Source organism: Zootoca vivipara, chromosome 16 (assembly GCF_963506605.1).
Source record: "Zootoca vivipara chromosome 16, rZooViv1.1, whole genome shotgun sequence".
In the NCBI taxonomy this organism is placed as follows: Eukaryota; Metazoa; Chordata; class Lepidosauria; order Squamata; family Lacertidae; genus Zootoca; species Zootoca vivipara.
The window spans coordinates 20,738,169-20,757,063 of NC_083291.1; the positions used below are offsets into that span (position 1 = coordinate 20,738,169).

At 45.6% G+C, this 18,895-nt stretch overlaps 1 protein-coding gene across 5 annotated transcripts in view; it reads right to left on the minus strand.

Annotated features, from left to right (window-relative positions):
• Positions 1 to 18,895, minus strand: part of LOC118075359 (ephrin type-B receptor 5) — a 155,198-nt gene that overhangs the window by 97,493 nt on the left and 38,810 nt on the right. For all 5 annotated transcript variants that reach the window (XM_060268951.1, XM_035097271.2, XM_035097274.2 and 2 more), the window contains one exon: positions 7,428 to 7,632. In XM_060268951.1, coding sequence (XP_060124934.1) covers positions 7,428 to 7,506 — 79 coding nt within the window. In that variant the 5' untranslated portion in view covers positions 7,507 to 7,632. The remainder of the gene's footprint in view (positions 1 to 7,427; positions 7,633 to 18,895) is intronic.

Sequence of the window (18,895 nt, forward strand, 5' to 3'; positions counted from 1 at the left end):
CCTGCTGTGTATTTCAGCACAATGTCTTCATGGTTTATATCTGGGGAATGGGGCGGCTCTTCTACCGCATTCAGAAGCATTTCAAGATGAAGAGGGAGGTCAGATTCCACCGCTTCAATTTACAGAAGAAAACTGTGCCGTCTTATCAGCTTGGCCAGCCAACGCACAAACAGGAAAGCGTGACGCTATCTCAGCATTTTATTCACACCATGTTTGGAGACCGGTTGGCTACAGTTATTTAAAGCACGAATCCTGTAGCAGCTTTTCAGAATAATATTGAATGCAGCATGAGCTTGTGTAGGTTAGAACTTTCTTTGGATGCAAAAAGTGGGAAGTTGGCAGCAAGCAGCACGAGACAATTGATGGGAGGCGTGTGCTCAACAATCCTCCTTTTCAAGTGTTGACAGTAACCTGCATTAGAAGTTGCACAGGAAAGCAAAGGATAAATCATGATAAAATACACATCAGCTGCCCTTATTTTCCATCCCCGTTGAAGCTCTGGCCGTATTTTGCCTTCTGAGGAAATGTTGGGGGTGCCTTTTCAAAGAATATGAGGGTGCAAAACTTGACAGGGGTTTTCTTTCAGTTTCAGTCACCTCTAAAAGTCAAAAATTTCAAGAAGCCCAGGGGGCGAGGGGTTGGTTCCTGAACATGCCATATGTATGGATGACATCCAGCTCTTTCTCCCTGTTCCATCTGAATCAGGAAAGGTAGCTGAGGTGCTAGACCAGGCACCCCCAAACTTCGGCCCTCCAGATGTTTTGGACCTCAATTCCCATCATCCCTGAGCACTGGTCCTGTTAGCTAGGGATCATGGGAGTTGTAGGCCAAAACATCTGGAGGGCCGCAGTTTGGGGGTGCCTGTGCTAGACCGATGCTTGGAGGCAGTGATGGGCTGCATGTGGGTGAACAAATTGCAACTGAATCCTGAAAGGTCAGAGGTGTTACGTTTTCCAAGATCTTGCATCCGTAAGCTGGAAGGTGGCTTGTTCTGGATGGGGTTGCATGCCTTGAAGGACCAGGTTCATAGCTTGGGGGTGCTCCTGGATCCAACATTTTCACTGGCGGCCTTGCGGGCTACGATTGCCTATTCCCAGCTAAGGTTCTTCGCCAGCTGCAGCCTCTTTTAGACAGAGATGACTTAACCAGGAACCTCCAGGCTCTGGTAACTTCCAAAACTATTACAATGCGTTCAACATGGGGTGCACAACTCGGGACCCACCAAACAACCAAACTCTGCTTTGGGACGCTACGTAAGGGGCGTCAAACAAAAGGGATCAATTAAAACGGCACCCAAACTGATGGTTGGGTGTTTATAGCAAGGAGTTATCTGCTCATCACTGGCTCATTGAAAGCTTGCAAACTAGATAAGCCCCCAGCTTCCCATGTGCTTTGCCTTCCCGCCAGTGCAAGAACTGCCTAAAAAGAACGCAAAAAGTAATTTGGTGGATTGACTCTTCCTGACGCCTAGATTCTCACAACTTTCTCCTTTCTGATTGACTTTTTTGAAGCTCCAACAAACACGATTCCTTCTTTTCACCTGGGGCTGTCCTGTGCACTTCAAGAACCAAGCAGTGAGATGTGAACTCAAAATTATGACAATTCCCTGCTCTTAGGAGGGAGACTGATGTTCAGTGGCAAACAGAAGGCTGGGACGTAGGGGCTGCTATCTTCCCCCTGCAAAACAGTGTGGGGAGCTACTTGCAGGGGAAGTAATGAGGGGCAGTGGGGTTTGACCAATGCTTTCACAACTTCTCTCCTCCTGCCCTGTCTTCTGTATCTTCCTTGAAAAGTGTGCCGCCACCACTGGAGTAGTGGTGAAAGTCTGAAAGTATTGGTTGGTTTTACCGCTTATGTGAATTTCCTGAATTGGAGGTGGGGCGGGGGGAGTTTTCCCCAGTTTCCTCGCTGCACTATGCAACCTTTCTATGCAAATCTCCAAGCTTCTGTAACATGTTGTGCATCCAAATATACTAATTCCCTCCCTGCCTCAGAGCAGTGTGTGCAAAAAAGGTTGTGCCTCTATCTACTGATAATTTGTTTCCATGACTGAATTTAAAATTGGATATAATTGGGCATAAGGAGGGTCAAGAATTCTTGTCTGCCATAGTAGTTGAATTACAATATGTGCATCAGAAATTCAACAAGGCAGAGTAGTGCATCCACTCCTGAAAAAAAACCAATCCTGGATCCAGCAGCGTATGGCATCTCCCGGTCGCAAATATCCCCTTACTAGGCACCCTCTTGAAAGGGTGGTGACGGATCAGCTTCAGGGAGGAAGCAGATTTACTAAGCCCATTGCAATCTGGTTTCAGGCCCTGGTGCTCTCTAAGTGACTCTAAGTGACTTTTGATACCATCAGCCATAAATATCCCCTTGGATGGCTCTGTGGGTTGGGAGTGGGAGCCAACCTATTGCAATAGTTCTGCTCCCACTTCCAGGACTGGTTTCAGAGAGTGGCATTGGGTGGGACTGTATGTCAGCCCCTTGGATTTTGCACTGTGGAGTGCCACAGAGCACCGCTTTGTCCCCAGTGCTGTTCAACATGAATACATAGCCTTGGGTGTGGTTACTGGGGATTTGGAGCACAATGTCACCAGCACACGATGGCACGATGTTGCATCTTAACCAGGTGTGGCTTTGCAAGTCCTGGACAAGTGCCTAGAAGCAGTGGAGTGGTGGATGAAGACTACGAAACTGAAGCTGATGCCTTGGTAAGATGGAAGTGCTGTGGGTGGGTGACTCCTAGTTCAAAGAATAAGGTAGGAGGGTGTCTGCTCTAAATGGCATCGCACTCCTCCTAAAGGATCGGTTTCACTGGAGGTACTCCATGATTCATCTTTGTCAAGGAAGACTCAGGTGACTGCAGTGGCCAGAAATGCATTTTATCAGCTATGGTTGTTCCTGGGTGGAGATAGTCTGGTCACAGTGGCCTATGCATCCTATCCAGCTAGTGCAAAATCCACTGGCTACACTGCCAAGCGGTGCAATCTACCGCAAGCATGTCACACCTGCAGTGGCTGCCCATACGTTACTGGGCCAGGCTCAAGGTGATGCTCAAGGTGATATAAGGCCCTATCAACTGTGAACCAGCATACTTGAGGGAGCATCTTCTCCCTTATACTGACCTGCCGCTGCACTGAGATCTATAGATCAGACACTCCTGATTCTACCATTGTCTGCATACATCTGTTGGCATTCAGACATTTTCTGTTGTGGCACCCAGTCCCTCTCCTCCAAAATACGACACGCCCCAACTTTAACTGTGCTTCATCCTCTTTTTTTCTTTTGCCAAGCATTAGCTGATCTTTAATATTCAACTCTCTACTGATCTGTTTTGTGTATTTTTAAAATGTGGTTTACTGTATTTATGCTTTTGAGTTAATGTTGTTTTAACATATTCTGTAAACCGTCCTGGAATTTGATAATGAATGGCAGTAATAACAATAACAGTAACAATAACATTAACAATAGGGCCTTTGCTGGGATACCAATTCCAAACCGAGATGAAACTGGGAGTTTCTGTGTGAAGTAGAGCAAAAAATGCAATCACACTATGCCTTGCAACAGATGACATGGTGGGCAAGCTAGGAAAGGCTTAGCATGTAATCATTACTGATTTGGCTAAAGGGCAACAGAGCAGAACACCGACAGCAGAGGGACACAGCTGTAAAACACACATGGAATTTTGCACCGTCATCATACATGCAGGTTAACATTTTGGGGAGAATCCTGGTAGTTACTGTTTTAAAAAGTTATCTCAGTGATACCTAGTGAAATGAAATGTTTTATAAATTAATGGAGAGGGAATGTGGAAATAGAGCTAGAGAAATTACGGGGTATGAGCTAGGGTACGACAAATACATACAGTCGTACTTTGGTTCTCGAACATCTTGCGACTCAAACGTTTTGGCTCCCGAACTCCACAAACCCGAAAGTGAGTGTTCTGGTTTGCAAACGTTATTTGGAACCCGGACATACGACGTGGCTTCTGCGGCTTCTGCTTGAGTGCAGGAAGCTCCTGCAGCCAATCAAAAGCTGTGCCTTGGTTTTCAAACGTTTTTGGAAGTCGAATGGACTTCCAGAATAGATTCCGTTCGAAAACCAAGGTACGACTGTACCCTATTAGATGGCACGGTAGAGGAAGTAAGGTTTTTTCCCCCAGCTTCAATTGTAGGGCCCTTCTATCTCATGTCCTGCTCGTGGAATGCTCCCCCAGGGAGGCTCGCCTGGCACCTTCATTACATATCTTTAGGCACCAGGCAAAAACATTCCTCTTCTCCCAGGCCTCTGGTCAATTAAACAATCTAAGGCAGGCATGTCAAACCTGCGGCCCTCCAGATGTTTTGGACTACAATTCCCATCTTCCCCAACCACTGGTCCTGCTAGCTAGGGATCATGGGAGTTGTAGGCCAAAACATCTAGAGGGCCGCAGGTTTGACATGCCTGATCTAAGGCCTTTTTTTAAAAAGGGGGGGTATTGTTTTTGTTTGCTATTATAGTATGTATTTTTGTGTTTTTATATTGCAAACCACCTTGTGATATTTGAATGAAGGCTGGTATAAATTATTATTATTATTATTATTGCTCCTGCTCAAGAAGTGGTAAAATCATTTCCCACTGTTGGCTCTCAATCCTCCTGCTGCACTTTGCTTAGGATAGCGAAAGGCCATCTGCGGCATCCTCTATGGGCCAGCTCACACACCCTGCTTCTTAGCCAGCAGGAAAAATGCCAAAATGCAAATGGCGTTACAAGATGCATGCGGTGCCATCGGCTGTGAAAATGTAAGCCCGGTGCTGCCAGTTGCCAGCTGGGCTCCTACGATTTATGCATAACCATCAGAGATCCAGACCTTTCCCAGTTGCTGCTTCCCTATTTATGGCGGAGAAACCCAACCACTAAAAATGCACGTGTGCCATTCATAAGAGACAGCCCCACACTTTTTTCCCCCCAGCTGATGACGAACAGCTGCATCTGCCTTCCCAGAACTTCTACCCATTTCCTTCAAGCAAAGCATTGCTTCTCTCCAGACGGTACAGTGGTGCCTCGCAAGACGAAATTAATTCGTTCCGCGAGTCGTTTTGTATTGCGAAAATTTCGTCTTGCGGTTTTCCAATGTAAACAAAGCAAAGCAAAAAAAAAGTCTTGGCGAAGCACAGCCATAGAAAAATTCGTCTTGTGAGTCAACAAAAAGATCGCAAAACGCTTTCGTCTTGCGAGCTTTTCATTGCGCGAGGCATTGGTCTTGCGAGGTACCACTGTACTTTCCTTCCTGCAGAGGTGCTCTTACTTTTCTTATCTCCCTTTGTTCTCGTCTTCACTCTATCACAGATTCCCTCCTTCCTTCGGTTCTCCAGAAATTGTACTCCTGCTTTCTGACCTGTCTCTTCCAAAGGCTTTCATGTGTGAGGGAAAGATGAGCATTCATCGTGAAACGGTTCAGGTCAGTGAGCACATCTGGCCACAGGGATTTTCCTTGGCCCGGCAACAGGGCTGCTCATGAGTCATGACACTTTTGCCCTTCCATCTCCCCCTCTCTCTTTCCCAGGTTTTTATTTCTTCTCTCACTCCACATATTTGCCCCCCCCTGACTACTTTCTACCATTTTCCAACCTCTTCATTAAACAGAAGCAAGCACCCCATAAGGGGAATCTACTTTGTTAGGGCCTTGTTTAAAGCGTATTGGCTGTTTTCCTGTTTCTAACCGTTTTTAAATTATTTTAATTGCCTTGAGATGGCTGTTTAGAAAGGAATAAATAAATCAACAACAACAAACATTCATTTCTTTCTATCTTCTTGGCAAGAATGGCAGGCCATGAACTGCATCTCCAACGGCGTCATGTAATGTATCCCAAAACCTCACTCAAAATCTTTCTTTTTTCCTTTTTCAATAATATATTTTCATTTTATAAAAAACAACAAAGAAAAAACAATACAACAATACCAACTAAACAAACAAATCTAAAAACAAAAACAGATACATACTTTTCTTATGTTAACCTTATTTTCCTCAAATGACTTCCTTCGCTCCCTTCTTTCTGAATTTCATTATATTACATCTTTAGCAATTTATTCCCCATCATCTAATAACCGACTATTAATTTAATTATTTCTTTATCTATTAACCAATTATTTAAATTCTACATTTGCTAACTCTACACCAAAATCTTACTTTTAATGCTTATAGCCTATTTTATCTTCACTAAGGGCAATAATTTTCTACATACTACAGTGGTACCTCAGTTTACAACAACGATCCGTTCCGGGGAGCCGGTCGCTCCCCGAGTTCGTCGCTCGCCGAAGGCACGCTTCTGCGCGTGCGCGAAGCGCCGATAGAGCACACAAGCGCTGCGCAGATCGCTTCTGTGCATGCGCGCGCAGAACCCGAATGTAAATACTCCCGGGTCCGCGGCAGTCGCTCTCCGAGTTCGTCGTAAATGGAGGCGGTCGCAAACAGAGGTTCCACTGTACAATGTTTTTTCAAATATATTTTTAAAAAATTTCCAATCTTCTTCCACCATCTCTAAAATCTTCCTGTTTTCTAAACCAGCACCACTCAAACGCAGGGGATAAACCCCATTCCTAAACCCACAAGTACAAGGAATCACAGCCCATTCCTCTCAGTTGGTAGAGCATGAGACTCTTAATCTTAGGAGTGTGGGTTCGAGCTGCACGTGGGGTGAAAGATTCCTGCTTTGCAGGGTGCTGGACCAGATGATCCTTGTGGTCCCTTCCTACTCTATGATTCTATTAAGCCCTAAACCATCAACATCTCAAAGGCATCTCGAAGATTCCTCTCCTCCTCCCTTACTGATCTTTATGCTAGAAAATCCCACCCAGGATCAACGAACTCTTTAATTTAAAACCCTCTGTTCTCATTCCCTACTGAAGCTGACCAGCAAGTGCCCATGAGCAAGCAATTAAGTCATAGAAAAGACAGTCACTATAAGCCCATTTCTCTCTAGAAAGCACCAATATTGCACTTACCTACATTGGCTCCCATTACGTTTCCGAGCACAATTCAAAGTGTTGGTGCTGACCTTTAAAGCCCTAAACGGCCTCGGCCCAGTATACCTGAAGGAGCGTCTCCACCTCCATCATTCTGCCCAGACACTGAGGTCCAGTACCGAGGACCTTCTGCCGGTTCCCTAGCTGCGAGAAGCCAAGTTGCAGGGAACCAGGCAGAGGGCCTTCTCGGTAGTGGCACCCGCCCTGTGGAACGCCCTCCCACCAGATGTCAAAGAGAAAAACAACTACCAGACTTTTAGAGGACATCTGAAGGCAGCCCTGTTTAGGGAAGCTTTTAATGTTTAATAAATTATTGCATTTTAATATTTCTGCTGGAAGCCACCCAGAGTGGGTGGAGTATAAATAATAAATTATTATTATTATTATTATTATTATTATTATTATTATTATTATTTACCTTCTAGAGAAGATGCTACAGTGAGGATGGATGCCATCCACAGCCAAACCATCCTTGTGGATCTCCTCTTCCCTCTCATGATGGCGTTAGGATCCGCGTAGCTTCTTCAGAGCTTCCCGCATCTTCCATAAGTCACAACTGCCTCTCAGCACATGTTCCAAATGGGCCAGGGGGCCTGCAGATCTACATGCATAGGCAGCTCCACCTGAAAGGAGAGACGGCAAAAAAACAACAACACAGTCTTGGCTGAAAGAAACCACTGCACCAGAAATGGTAATGGAGTTAAATGGCTGCAAGAGGGGATTAGACAAATTCATGGAAAACAGACTAATCAATGGCTATTAGCCACTGTAACTAAATGGAACCTCCATGTTCAGCAGCAGAATATCAATGAATAACAGCTGCTAAGGGACCAGCAGGGCAGGATGCTGCAGTTTTGCCCTGCTTTAAGCTTCCAAAAAGCATCTGGTGGGACACAGCTGGAAACAGGATGCTAGAACTCATTGCTTGGGTCCAGCAAGGCTTTTCTTCTTAAACCAGCCAATTCTTGTTCCAATTATTTCAGCACAGTTTGCTGTTCTTAACAATAGCCAAAGTGAGGCAAGAATCCATATTGAGCAACCTGGATTTCCTTGTGTCATCTTATGCGTGGCTTATGGAGGAGCTTCCACAAACTGCATTGCTGTTGACTTGCTTTGTGCAAACTTTGCAAACCTGGCCTTCAAACCTAACTAACCGTCTCAAATTGGTTAATGGCTGACTTGAGTTAACAGAAAATCCACTCAATATGAGCCACTCAAGTTGGGGGCAACGGAGTGAACTGTATCCCAAGATGGGATAGAGATCCATCCCACCCACCACACCAGATTATCAATGATGTCCTGTATCCCAACCTCACTGGAGTCAAGTGTTATGGAAGCACACCTCAATAAGGAAATAGCAGGTGATAGGATCAGGGTGAGGGGGGCTGCTAAACACCACCAAACTGAAGGGTCTTGAGGTGTGTGTGCGCACACACACACACACACACACACACATACGCATGTTAATCTGTCCCTGCACTAGTGTGGGGGGGGGTCCTGAATTTCAAATTCCAAAAATGAAGGGTGCTGAAAAAATTGTAACATGACTTGGGAAATCAAAACATATTTTGGTTAAATTAATATAATTTACTTTCCTTGGTAAGTAAAATGTTAAAATTGCATAGAAATAATTTTAAAAATATTGTCAAGTACTTATTATAAAGTATTGCCTGACATTTTCAGATAGTGATTTTTTTTTTAAGCTGCTTTCTGAAAGCAGTTTATGTTCTTGATATCATAGAATTGTAGAGTTGGGTCATCTAGCCCAACCGCTTCGCAATGCAGGGCTATTTTGCCCGAAATGGGCCATGAAACCACAATTTTGAGATTAAGAGATTAAGAGCTAAGTGTTGTCCAGTCACAAAAATAATAGCAGATTTGAATTCCTCACACCTGAAAACTTATTTTTAAGACCCTTCACTGAATAAATTTAAGTTTAATCCCCTAAAATGACATGCCCTACTGCACTAGACCTTAATCCAGGGGTCCCCAAACTACGGCCCCCGGGCCGGATGCGGCCCAATCGGCCTCCCAATCCGGCCCGCGACAACCCCCGCCGCCCGCTGCCGCCGCCCGCTCTTACGGCACGCGGCGCGGCGACGATCTTAAAAATCGGGAAAAAATCACCGAAAATCCTTTGTGCGCATGCGTATGGGCCTCTCCCGACCCAGAAGAGGTCATTTCCGATGCACTTCCGGGTCGGGGGAGGCCCATACGCATGCGCACAAGCGATTTTCGGCGATTTTTTTCCCGACCGTGTGCATGTGTGCATGTGCACGGGCGCGCACTCCCCCGCCCTCCGGCCCGCTGCGCGCGCACTCCCCTGCTCTCCGGCCCGCTGCGCGGTAAGTCTGGGGACCCCTGCCTTAATCCATCAGCCAGGAACTGAATTTGCTCCAGTTTATGGTTCAGAGGTACTGACAAAGGGATGTCTAGTTTTCTGCTTGTTTGCGGCTTCAGAGAAAACATTATCCATCTGATGGGACCCCAGTCTCTTCCCACAGAGGGAGATTCACGCATCATTACAAATTGGGGACTTGCACACCTTCCTGCATAGGAGAGTACAGAAGATAAATTTCAGTAACAGGTGATTTTCTCTTTGAAAGGCTTTTGTAGGCTATGTTGTGAAAATGAATTTTGTTTTAATACAATTTAACTGTGCAATTAGGAAGCAGTTTCATGGCACCTCCAGGCGCACGCTCACTCAGAGTGGACCCATGTGTCAGGAAGGTGTGTTTGGCATTGCATACACCCATGTGTATTAAAAGACGCTTGCTTCTTGGGAGAAAAGCAATGACAAACCTAGACAGCATCTTCAAAAGCAGAGACATCACCTTGCCGACAAAGGTCCGTATAGTTAAAGCTATGGTTTTCCCCAGTAGTGATGTATGGAAGTGAGAGCTGGACCATAAAGAAGGCTGATCGCCGAAGAATTGATGCTTTTGAATTATGGTGCTGGAGGAGACTCTTGAGAGTCCCATGGACTGCAAGAAGATCAAACCTATCCATTCTGAAGGAAATCAGCCCTGAGTGCTCACTGGAAGGACAGATCCTGAAGCTGAGGCTCCAATACTTTGGCCACCTCATGAGAAGAGAAGACTCCCTGGAAAAGACCCTGATGTTGGGAACGATGGAGGGCACAAGGAGAAGGGGACGACAGAGGACGAGATGGTTGGACAGTGTTCTCGAAGCTACGAACATGAGTTTGACCAAACTGCGGGAGGCAGTGCAAGACAGGAGTGCCTGGCGTGCTATGGTCCATGGGGTCACGAAGAGTCGGACACGACTAAACGACTAAACAACAACAACAACACACATGTGAGAAACCAACAGCCAATCCTAGCTCCCTGAAATGTGCACATTTGCAAGATATAGAAAGTAAGGGGCCCTTGTTATTGTTTTATATGCAAAAGGCCCAGCACTGTCTGCCACATCAGTGACTTAAAAAAAAAAGCTACAGAAAAACTGAGGAAAGTCAAGCTGGAAAGAACTGGGCCCCAATCCACAACTCAAAGTATATTTGCTTTGTGCCTGTTTTCATTGTCATGCCTTTCCACAAAGTATCGCAGGTTGTCTGTTCCCTACCCCTTTTAAAGAACAAAACCCCTCATATTTCCTGGGGTGAAAGACAATTAAACCAATTTTAAGTTGCAGTATAGATATGCCCTTGGATTCCAGGGCTGCTAAAAGCATGTTTTTGTGAGAAGACATGAAAATGAACATATAAATAAAGTATAGTTAGGCGGATTTCAAATGTATTTCCTTGCAGATGTGCAGGCTGTGGATGCTTTAGGAAAATCTGGGGAAAGGGGATTTGCCAGAGTAAATTGAGCAAGGAAGGGAATTTAAACAACCATTAGACTGTCAGGCAGTCTCTCCAGGGGAAGTGGATAGGAGATCCATTGCTTGAACCATTTATAGACTGCCTAAGCAAAGCCGCAGAGGATATTATGGGGAAAGCTGTAAATAATAAAATACCTGTCTTCCTAAACAACCTTTAATACCGAGATCTCAAAGCATCTTGCAGCGTTCAGAAAAAATAAACAACAAAGGCATAGGTGGTACCCGTAAAAAGAGCCCTGCCGGATCGGAGCAAAATGTCCATTTGGACCCACAACAGCCAGTGTGATGCTTCTGGGAAACCCACAAAGACAACAAGCATCATGTGTTCTTTCGAAACTGGCATGCCGAGGCAAATTGCCTTATATACACAGTCATTTGTACTGTAACTGTGCCTTTTCCAAAGGTTAGGGGACCACATTTGCAGAGGAAAATGTGTTGTTGTTGTTGTTGTTGTTGTTGTTGTTGTTGTTGTTGTTGTTTTTACATTAGGAAGTCGTCAAGGGCTGGATATGGGAATGGGGGGAAAAGAGAGGGGTGTGTGATTGAAATCACAGGACTAACTAGAGCCAAAAGGCCACTCTCCACCACAAGGCTGGGCCATCCACAATAGAGATGCCTTTCCGAATTATTTTAAGGAAGTGAAATAGTAGAACCAAATATTATACAAAATACAGGGGCTGCTGCTAAAAATGGGAGTTGTGCATCAAGGTCGTCCTCTTCTCCATCCCAAATGTGTAGTACGAGTTAACATCATGACAAGAGCATAGAAAAGACTACTCCTGCCTACACTTGAGATCACCAACTGGTGAAGGAACGTGACCCTAGAGGGGCTTGCCCACACTAGAGTTCACTGTGTGTTTGCAGCTGTTTTGCATTCCATTTTAATTTGCGTAGTTCACATGACATTACCTTCAAGCAATACCAGTCTCAGTGCTTTCCCTCTGTAAATTCAGGATTACTTAATACGGGAATATGTTGAGAGAAATTAGACTCCAACCCACTCCACTTGGGGTCCCAGACAATTTGTTTTTGGGCGGGTTGATCAACCATCACTTTTTGCTACTATTGCCTCCATGCCCACTACATCCTCAAGGATTTTGTTTCTTCAGTGCACTCCTGAACAGAGGAGCATAGCCTTAGTTATATTTTAATTTCAATTCCCTCAGATTTGCACAAAACCAGAAAACTGCAAAAGTTTGTGTTGAGAAGCTGCAACTGCCTGATTGTGCACTTTTGCACACTTCCTGGATAGGGGGTTTTGTTTGTTTGTTTGTTTTTAAGTAGGTATGTGTGCTGGCAAGCATGGGAAAGACCAAAGTTGCTCCCCGTAAACAAATCAATTTATGTATGGGTGTCACTATGTTCAAAATTCCACCTGGGGAAAAATGGATTGACAGCTAAAGGTAAAAGGACCCCTGACCATTAGGTCCAGTCATGACCGACTCGGGCGTTGCGGCACTCATCTTGCATTATTGGCCGAGGGAGCCGGTGTACAGCTTCCAGGTCATGTGGCCAACATGACAAAGCCGCTTCTGGCGAACCAGAGCAGCACATGGAAACGCCGTTTACCTTCCCGCTGTAGCGGTACCTAGTTATCTACTTGCACTTTGACGTGCTTTTGAACTGCTAGGTGGGCAGGAGCTGGGACCAAGCAACGGGAGCTCAGCCCGTCACAGGGATTCGAACCGCCAACCTTCTGATCAGCAAGCCCTAGGCTCTGTGGTTTAACCCACAGTGCCACCCGCGTCCCTGGATTGACAGCTACATAATGCTTAAATGTGGACAAGCTGCAGACAAACTGCCATGTTCAGTCAGTCCTGTTGTCCTTTGTAGTGTGTGTCATATTTTCATAGCCTTCTACAGTAATTTACCAAAACCTAATAAGTTTGTTAAAGAACCCAAACCCCGGAAGCAAATGACCAAGTATGCCATTAATTTATTGCCCCATCCTTTGGAAGAATTTACTAGGGATGAGGTGAGGTTTGAAGGAGGAGATTTGGAACAGGGAGATATTACCATATACCCCACTCTGTGTATCTCTGCCCCCCCCCCCCGGCATATCCCAAGGTCCCCTCACTCCATCCTTTAAATCACCTGCAGGGCAATTCTAGCCTGAGCCAACCTGAACTGTTCTTCCCGCCATTGCATCTATGCTTTTGTCAGGCTGGATTAGACTAGAAAATTACTTTCCCTCCCCCCGTTTCTTAAATAAATTATGACTAATCCGAAAAGCTGGTTTTGATTTAGACGGCAGAGGGGGGAAATGAAAGAAAGTTTATGCTGATTTCAGACTCTCGCTTACCCACAACCAAAGCCTGAGAAGGAAGGAGAATGGATGATATTATAGAGGCAGGCACCACAAGCAACAGCCACAGTATGGGTCTTTCCTCCCAGTTTGAAGGGGGCCCTCTGGCACATGGTGGCCCTCTTTCAATTCCAGGGGGTGACCCACAGAACGCTCGAGCAGCTATGGGCACAGACTGAATGGAGCCCAGTCTTCAACTGCAATCACACAATGGCTTTCATTCCCCAGGAACGGCTCTTGCAGAGGGAAAAAAGCAGCTAACAGCGACAGCTCCACATTCCTCTGCATTCTTCGCAGTGCTCCTTGCACAAAGAGAGTTTCTTCAAGGCAACCTTCAGGTAAATAAATCATTTTCAGAGGAGTAGCAGTGCGAGTCCCTTGCAGCAAGAACAACAAAGAGCCTTGTGGTACCTTAAAGACTTAGCAAATTTATGATGGCATAAGTTCATCGGATGAAGCAAACTGCAGTCCATGAAAGCTTAAGATGTTAGCCAAAAGGCTCTTTGTTACTTCTGAAAATAAATCTGGATATGCCAAGATTCAAGCACACGGTAACTACTGAACCTGGGGAGCACTGGAAAGGGATTCAAGTCCATGTACCACCAACAAATTCTGGCAAAAGAGAGGAACTACAGCCAGGAAGCCTCTGAAAAGCAACAGACCTGATTCTCTATAGAAGCAAAATAAAAAAAAAATTCCTTCAGTAGCACCTTAAAGACCAACTAAGTTTTTATTTTGGTATGAGCTTTCGTGTGCATGCACACTTCGTCAGATACTAGACGAAGTGTGCATGCACACGAAAGCTCATACCAAAATAAAAACTTAGTTGGTCTTTAAGGTGCTACTGAAGGAATTTTTTTATTTTGCTTCGACTCAGACCAACACGGCTACCTACCTGTAACTCTCTATAGAAGCTTTTACATCAGGTTTGCTTTCTGGTCTGTGCGAAAAAATGGTCTCTGCTTTTGATGTTGGCAACAGGGCCTGCCTCACTCCTGCCATGCCCAAACTTTTAGAGACATGGAGAGACCACACCATTTTCTTAAAACAGCACTCTAGATAGGCATTTGATGGGAGCAGAGTCTGCTGATGCACCAAATACAGTAACCTCATTCCCCATCTGTACATTTCCATGTCCCCTTGAAATAAATTTCTAAAATATGTTGGATAGAAATCTGCACATTTCTCATTTAAGTTCGACATCTCATATTCCCCATCCAAGGGATTACTGCTCCTCATTTTTGAGCTGATGGATTAGAAGATACGGACCTCTGAGCTAACACAAGATTAAATCCATACCATAAATATCTGGTGCAGAATATATTTTAATGTAGACCCAGGCCTGCATAGCTGCAAACCCACCAATGTAAGCGCAGCTTGTCAGGGGCTGAATAAACACCCCATGTTTGCCTGGGAGAGAAAGCCCAGAAACGTACTAATAATAAATGATGATGATGATGATGATGATAAGGAGGAGGAGGAGGAGGAGGAGGAGGAGGAGGAGGAGGAGGAGACAGCCAAACCATCAGGCAATTACAGACCATCGGGCAACATCAAGTTTGCTGCAGAATCTCAAAAGCCCTGCTTCAGAGCTACTATGGACCCTTGTCTTTCTCTTCACTTTCAGCAGCAGATAACCATGTCCATATATTTATTTGTATATATGTGTGTTTTATATTTTTACACCGGGGGGGGGGGGAGTATGTACAGTATACCTGTCTACAACCAGAACATATTCCCTGCAATTCCCAATGTTGATGGGTGTGTTTGTATTCCCAGTGTGGGATTTGTTTGCACATGGTGACACCAACTAAAATGTTTTCTATATGAATGACTGACTTGGCCCGCCCTAGCCGCCCTAGCCGCTCACCCTCCATCACCTACACTTCATTGTCCCTGAAGAAAACTATGTGTGCAAAGCTGTAAAACATCACAAAGTCAATTAGTGAGAGACGGACCCCACAAAGCCCCACCCCCACCCCTGGCAAAATACAACAACATCGGAAATTGCCTTGTCTGCATTATCACCACCACTAACTTGGACCTGTGGGCAGCGAGATGGAAACATCCGAACGGAAAACAACACGCAAACATTTTCCCTACGGGAACCCCAAAGCCACATAATTTGCACCTTGTATTTGGGATGGATCATATAACCATGCTGTGCAGGGAGGATTCCGAGTAGAGGAAGAGAGAAGAGGTTCAAGCAGAACAATTGCTAAGCACACACAAAAATCCATGGGCAACTTGGAAATCTCCTAATCTTATTTTCATTGGCTTTTACCCGATTGTCCACAAAGACAAAAAAAGGTGCAGCTGAATAGCGTCAACCAACCACCTGCCATCTACGAGCCAGGAGATACAAGTGCCATAAAGTGCTCATCATAAAATAATACTTCTTTAAATAGTACGAAAATGGTTTCCATTCTTCCACAAAAAGGCAAAGGTTTCGCGGTCATATTTGCAGGGGGTGAACTAAATGACCCTTGGGGTCCCTTCCAACTCTTCAATTTTATGATATTTGGGGGGGGGATCATGCGGATGTATATTTTGCTCTGGAAGGCTGTTTGGTCAGAATCACCGTAGCCAATAGAGGGCCGTGAAAATTTGTGTCCCGGGTTTTAAGACTCATCTACCCATGTACTATCTGAAATCAAAATGGCGCATTGATTGCCTGATGCGATTTCCCCCCCCCCCCCCAGCTCTCCCACCCCACTATTGTAACACAGGTGGAAAGAAAAAGGAGAAAGAATGAGGAGAAGGACCTGAAAATACAGTAAGAAGGGCTGAGGGACAAACTTTCAAATAATAATAAAAAGTACTGTACATAAAAAAGGAGAAGCCACCCAAGGTGCTTTTCGTTGGGGTGTTAAAATAGAAAATGATTGCGGCATCATGTGTTTCAGGAAGTGCTACAGTATGGAAAATTGTCAGATACAGAAAACATTGGGTGGGGGAGAGAGAATTAACATGATTTGAACTAGCAGAAGAATGTAGAAGGATTTCTCTACTCTGGAAAATTTTAGGATTTATAGATTTTATATGCAGTTTATTGTTAGTTTCTTCTGCACCTCAAAACAACTGTGTTTGATTTTTAAAGCATCAGACATGGTCTTAAAAGCTTTCATGACAGAGGGATACTGTTCATAATGTAAATAGGCCTGGGATGTCAGCCACCTGACAAGTTTAGACAGCCTTTTATTTGACTGAGTGAAATAACACCAAATATCCCATGAAGTCAAGAACAACCTTGTGTATGTTGACATTTGCCCTACCAACAATGCATTTTCTGCTATCCACACAGGACAACCAAGTTATTAAAAAAGGACACAAATCTGATCTTTAAAATGATACTATTCAGAAACCAGTGGTAATAAATTTTAGTTTCCTGGGATACTCTGCTGCAGACCTGAAAAGTCACCATTAGAGTAGGTCCAAATAAAATATCTCATTGGGTGGCTCCTGCATAAAAAGTTATGAATTTGAAAGAAAAATAATCTCTGCCCTGATATTTGTTATATTTATATAATCCTCTAGTTGATGATACTTCGAATATCTGATTAAGCAAACTAAAGCCCATGGAAGCTTATACCGCAATCCATTTTAAATATTTACCTTGCAAATCTGTTAAGCAAGAAGCATCCCACCTTTTTATAATGACTTCATGGGATCATCTGATAACCATGGCAAGTGTGAAGGTCCCTTGCTCTCTGGGAGCCAGGGTCACACATAGGCATATATGTTCATATTAAGTCTGGCTCCAGTGTGCTCCCAGTTTGAAGCTGAGTACACATTACCAACCATCAACTGTATCTTGTAGCCTCTTGAGAAATATTCATGTTGTGCTCACTCTCTCTCTCTCTCTCTCTCTCTCTCTCTCAAACCAGTTTCCATCTGATTTGAAAACAGAAGTTGCAGTTAAGCTGAGGCGTGTGCATTTCAGGTAGCCGTTGCGCATGCGCAGATGACAGCTTCAGCGAACCGGAGTTTGGCGCAGGGAAACAAATCAGGTATTGTGTTTCAGGTGAAGGCTTTCCCGCCTCATCTCTGGAGTGAACAGCAACATAAGAAAGTAGCTTAGAACATGGTGGGGACAGGACCTAGCTACGTTTCAAGATGCTGATGTGCACACAGCCATAAATTTCGCTCACATTCCACATTTCTTACACACAAGAGTGGCCATCATGGGTTCTGACACAGTCGTACCATCTCCAGACTTGTACCATCAGCAAGGTTGCTGCATCATGCAACTTCAGACCGTATCTAGGATCTGAACTGGGCAGAGGGCCTTCTCAGTAGTGGCACCTGCCCTGTGGAATGCCCTCCCATCAGATGTCAAACAGGTAAGCAACTATGACTTTTGGAAGACATCTGAAGGTAGCTCAGTATACCCGTGTTTCCCCTTTTTTAAGAGACCGTCTTATTACTTTTTTTTCCTCAAAAAACCACAGGGTGGCTTATTTTCAGTGGGATGTCTTATTTTTTATTACGGTTTTTACGGTACCTTATGGTTTCCTCGGCCAGGCCAGGCCCCTGGCTTGGGGCACTGCTGGGCGCTTTGAGGTGCTGGGCGCTCCGCACGCTCCAGCACCTGTTTCCAGGCGGTGGGATGGCAGGCCTCCTCGGCCGGGAGGAGGCGAGGCTGCTGGCTCCGGTGCTCCGCCCGGCACTGCTGGGTGCTCCGAGCTGCTGGGTGCTCCGTGCTCCAGCAGCTGGTTCCGGGTGGCAGGACGGCAGGCCTCCTCCTCCTGCTGCCGCAGCCGGCGTACTGAGTCCCACTGGTTGGCTGGGGTGCTCAGCGGTCTTGCTCCACATGGGATGTCTTATTTTGGGGTATGTCTTATATTTTGCAAAAGGTTAAAAATCCTGCCATGGCTTACTTTATGACTACGCCTTAAAAAGGGGGAAACAGGGTAGGGACGTTTTTAATGTTACATGTTTTATTGTGTTTTTTACATTTTGCTAGAATCTGCCCAGAGTGGCTGAGGCAATGCAGTCAGATGGGAGGCATATTATTAGTATTACTAGTGTAATTCAGCCCGTTGAGTAAACGGGCGCTAGAACATCCCGCTAGAACATCCCGGGGTGCAGCGCTTCTCCGAACCCCGGGACCTACGCCGGGGCGGAGAGGTTCCTTCCCCGCCCTGGCCTGGCCTGGCTTGGCTGGAGGCGGCACCTCTCACGGGCCAGGGAGGGTTGTGAGGAGGAGGAGGAGGACCAAGATGGTGGCATTGAGCTCCGGGGCCGCCGCGGCGGGAGCCGGACCAGGCTCCTCAAAGGCGCCCTTCCTCCCCCCCATTCACCTCCGCCGGCCTCCACCCTCGCTTCCCCGGCGTGCCCTGCGGTGAGGTGGTGTCCGGCTGGGAGCGGCGGTTGGAGGAGGCAGAGGGGGGAGCGCACGCACGTCCAGTCTCTTCGTCCAGTCCCTGTGTCCGTGGGGCACATGCGCAGTAGCGCGGACACAGGGACACAGGGAATCTGAACGCAGAGACACTTGCACATTATTATATAGGATTATTATTATTATCATTATTATAATCATCATCATGTATAGAAAAGGCCTCTGCGGCCCCTGGCTCTCTCCAGATAGCTTCTGCATCCTTTCTCTCCAGTTAAGCCACACAGTTGGCCTGTCACCCCTTAGAAGCTGTGCAAAAATATTTACAAACATCTCTGGAGAGGGGGAAGCACACAACCCAAAGACCCCAGGAGTCAGCATTAATAGCATTTTGTGTGGG